The sequence below is a fragment of the Penaeus monodon genome, chromosome 34, assembly GCF_015228065.2.
Source record: "Penaeus monodon isolate SGIC_2016 chromosome 34, NSTDA_Pmon_1, whole genome shotgun sequence".
NCBI classification, from domain to species: domain Eukaryota; kingdom Metazoa; phylum Arthropoda; class Malacostraca; order Decapoda; family Penaeidae; genus Penaeus; species Penaeus monodon.
Genome location: NC_051419.1, coordinates 23937941 through 23940014, shown reverse-complemented (window position 1 = coordinate 23940014; position 2074 = coordinate 23937941). Strand labels below are relative to the sequence as shown.

The window sequence follows — 2074 nt, the reverse complement described above, 5'->3', positions numbered from 1 at the left end:
ATATAAAAGAAAGATACAAGTAATAAATACTTTAAAATATGCTATGGACTAACAATGACAATAAATAACGACATATGATAATTATTGCATACAATAACTATAGTAATACACAAACCTTCCCCTTCTTTCTTGGCCTCTTCCTTCTTGGCATTCACCAGTTCCTCGGCAAGCTTGGCATTTTCCGCATTGAGCTTTTCGACTAATTCACGGTTCTCCTTCTCTGCTCTTTCCTTCTCAGAAAGCACGTCCATCTTCTCACCTCTCTCCGCCTAAGAACAGCAAAGACATTAGATGTGATTGAATATTTGAGGATACATTTTTAGCTACTGTCCAAAGGTTTAGTCTTTTATGGCTTGTATTGATTCTCAAGTATTTGTACTGTCTAATCAGACTTAATCGCTATTCTAACTCTAAATAAATACTAATCGTTACAATCTGTTTTAATCTTTCTTCTATTTGATTCTAAATATTTTCTCCTACTCTAATGGTTATAATTTGTCAATATATAGTTCTTACTAAATAAATAACCCAGTAAAGTCATTGTTCTGGAACTAAATCCCCTCCAGCATTCTGATCTACCCCTTTATAACCAAAATAACCAAGACAACTTAATAAGACTCCTCTCTGAATGAGTGACCAAATCTCACCTCAACCTCTTGCGTCAACCTAGCCACCATCGCCTCCAGTTCGCTGACACGGTTACTGGAGTTCTTTAGCTGTGTCTCCACTCCCTTCATCTCTGACAGCTGCTCCTTCAGAGTAACAATCTCCTCCTTGTATGTCTTGACATTGCCCACTTCCAGTTTCTGGGGGAATAAGCATTTGAGAGATTTTCCTTGGTGGATTTCAATGTTAACGACCCAGAAAAATAAAGCTTATTTTTACAAATATGAAGTAGTAAGATTATTGTTTAAACAAACTAAATAATCAAAAGCAACTCACAGCCTCTGTAAGCTTTTGCTGCAGAGAGATAATTTTGTTTTCAAGACCCTTGTTGAGCTTCCTCTGGTGCTCCACTGATCTGGCTTCAATCTTCAGCTTCTTTAGCTGTTTCTTGGCAAGGAAGCAACGGACCAGACCCTGCAAGGTGATGATGCCTCCCATAGCCATTTTGTAGTGGTAGACAGCCTGCCACTTTCGCACATTCTTCTGTATAATAATAGCCTGTGGGGTGCAAAGCATTAGGATTAGATTAATTATCAGATTCTTTGTCATTTAAATAATACGTAGTGATGCATTCATATCACCTGTATCACCATGCTTATATATTGGTTACTCATGTATGTCTAGAAAACAATGTTTAACATTGCCTGAGTTAAACACTTTCATTTCTTCAGGAAACTAACCCTGCTAGTAACTAAAGTTCAACTTTACTCACAGCTTTGACTCTGCGCATATGCTGGTATCTCTCCCTAGCCCGAGCACCTCTCGCATGTGCCTGCAGCTGGGTGACTGTGTAAACCAGCCTCTTGTATTGTACCTGCTTAACCCATCCTCGAATAGCTGCCTGAATCTTGATAGCTGCTGCAGTTCTTCGGATGTGATGCACATGTCTGGAAATGGGCAAGGAAAAGGCATGGGAGAGTTAGTCTCAAACTAAATCTTCGAGTTTTTTCAATTTCTGTAGAGTCAGTCTAGTGAAAAAAATCTTGCAACAACTCTAGCAACAATATCATTAACTAAAATAGTATATAAAAATACATATAACTGGATATACAAAAGTAAAAGGAAAACAAAATCTAAGTTAGATATAGCCAGTATAGTTTTATATATACTTGCTATATTTAATAAAGAATGTTTTCTTCCATATCCTTACAATACAAAATATTTCAAAGAGTATTCATGAGCCTTTATTACCAACCTTCGTGCCTTGAGCCCCCTGGTGTATTTCTGGATGGTGATGGCTGCCCTGCGCATGGTCCTGTAGCGGTTGCGGTGGAGGAACATGCGCACGTGCTTCTGGATCATGACACCGCAAGCTGACAGACGGTCTGCACGAAGCTTCTCCATGTAGGCCACCTGGCCGGCCCGGAAGAAGATCTTCGTGCGGCCAAATTTGAACTTGTCTTCATCC

The 2074-nt window shown here is 39.2% G+C and overlaps 1 protein-coding gene across 1 annotated transcript in view; it reads right to left on the bottom strand.

Moving 5' to 3' along the window:
- Nucleotides 1-2074, bottom strand: part of LOC119594652 (unconventional myosin-Va-like) — a gene marked incomplete in the record, with an annotated part of 122411 nt that overhangs the window by 6952 nt on the left and 113385 nt on the right. The window contains 5 exon segments of the mRNA XM_037943701.1: nt 116-269; nt 648-806; nt 943-1164; nt 1379-1553; nt 1862-2073. Coding sequence (XP_037799629.1) covers nt 116-269; nt 648-806; nt 943-1164; nt 1379-1553; nt 1862-2073 — 922 coding nt within the window.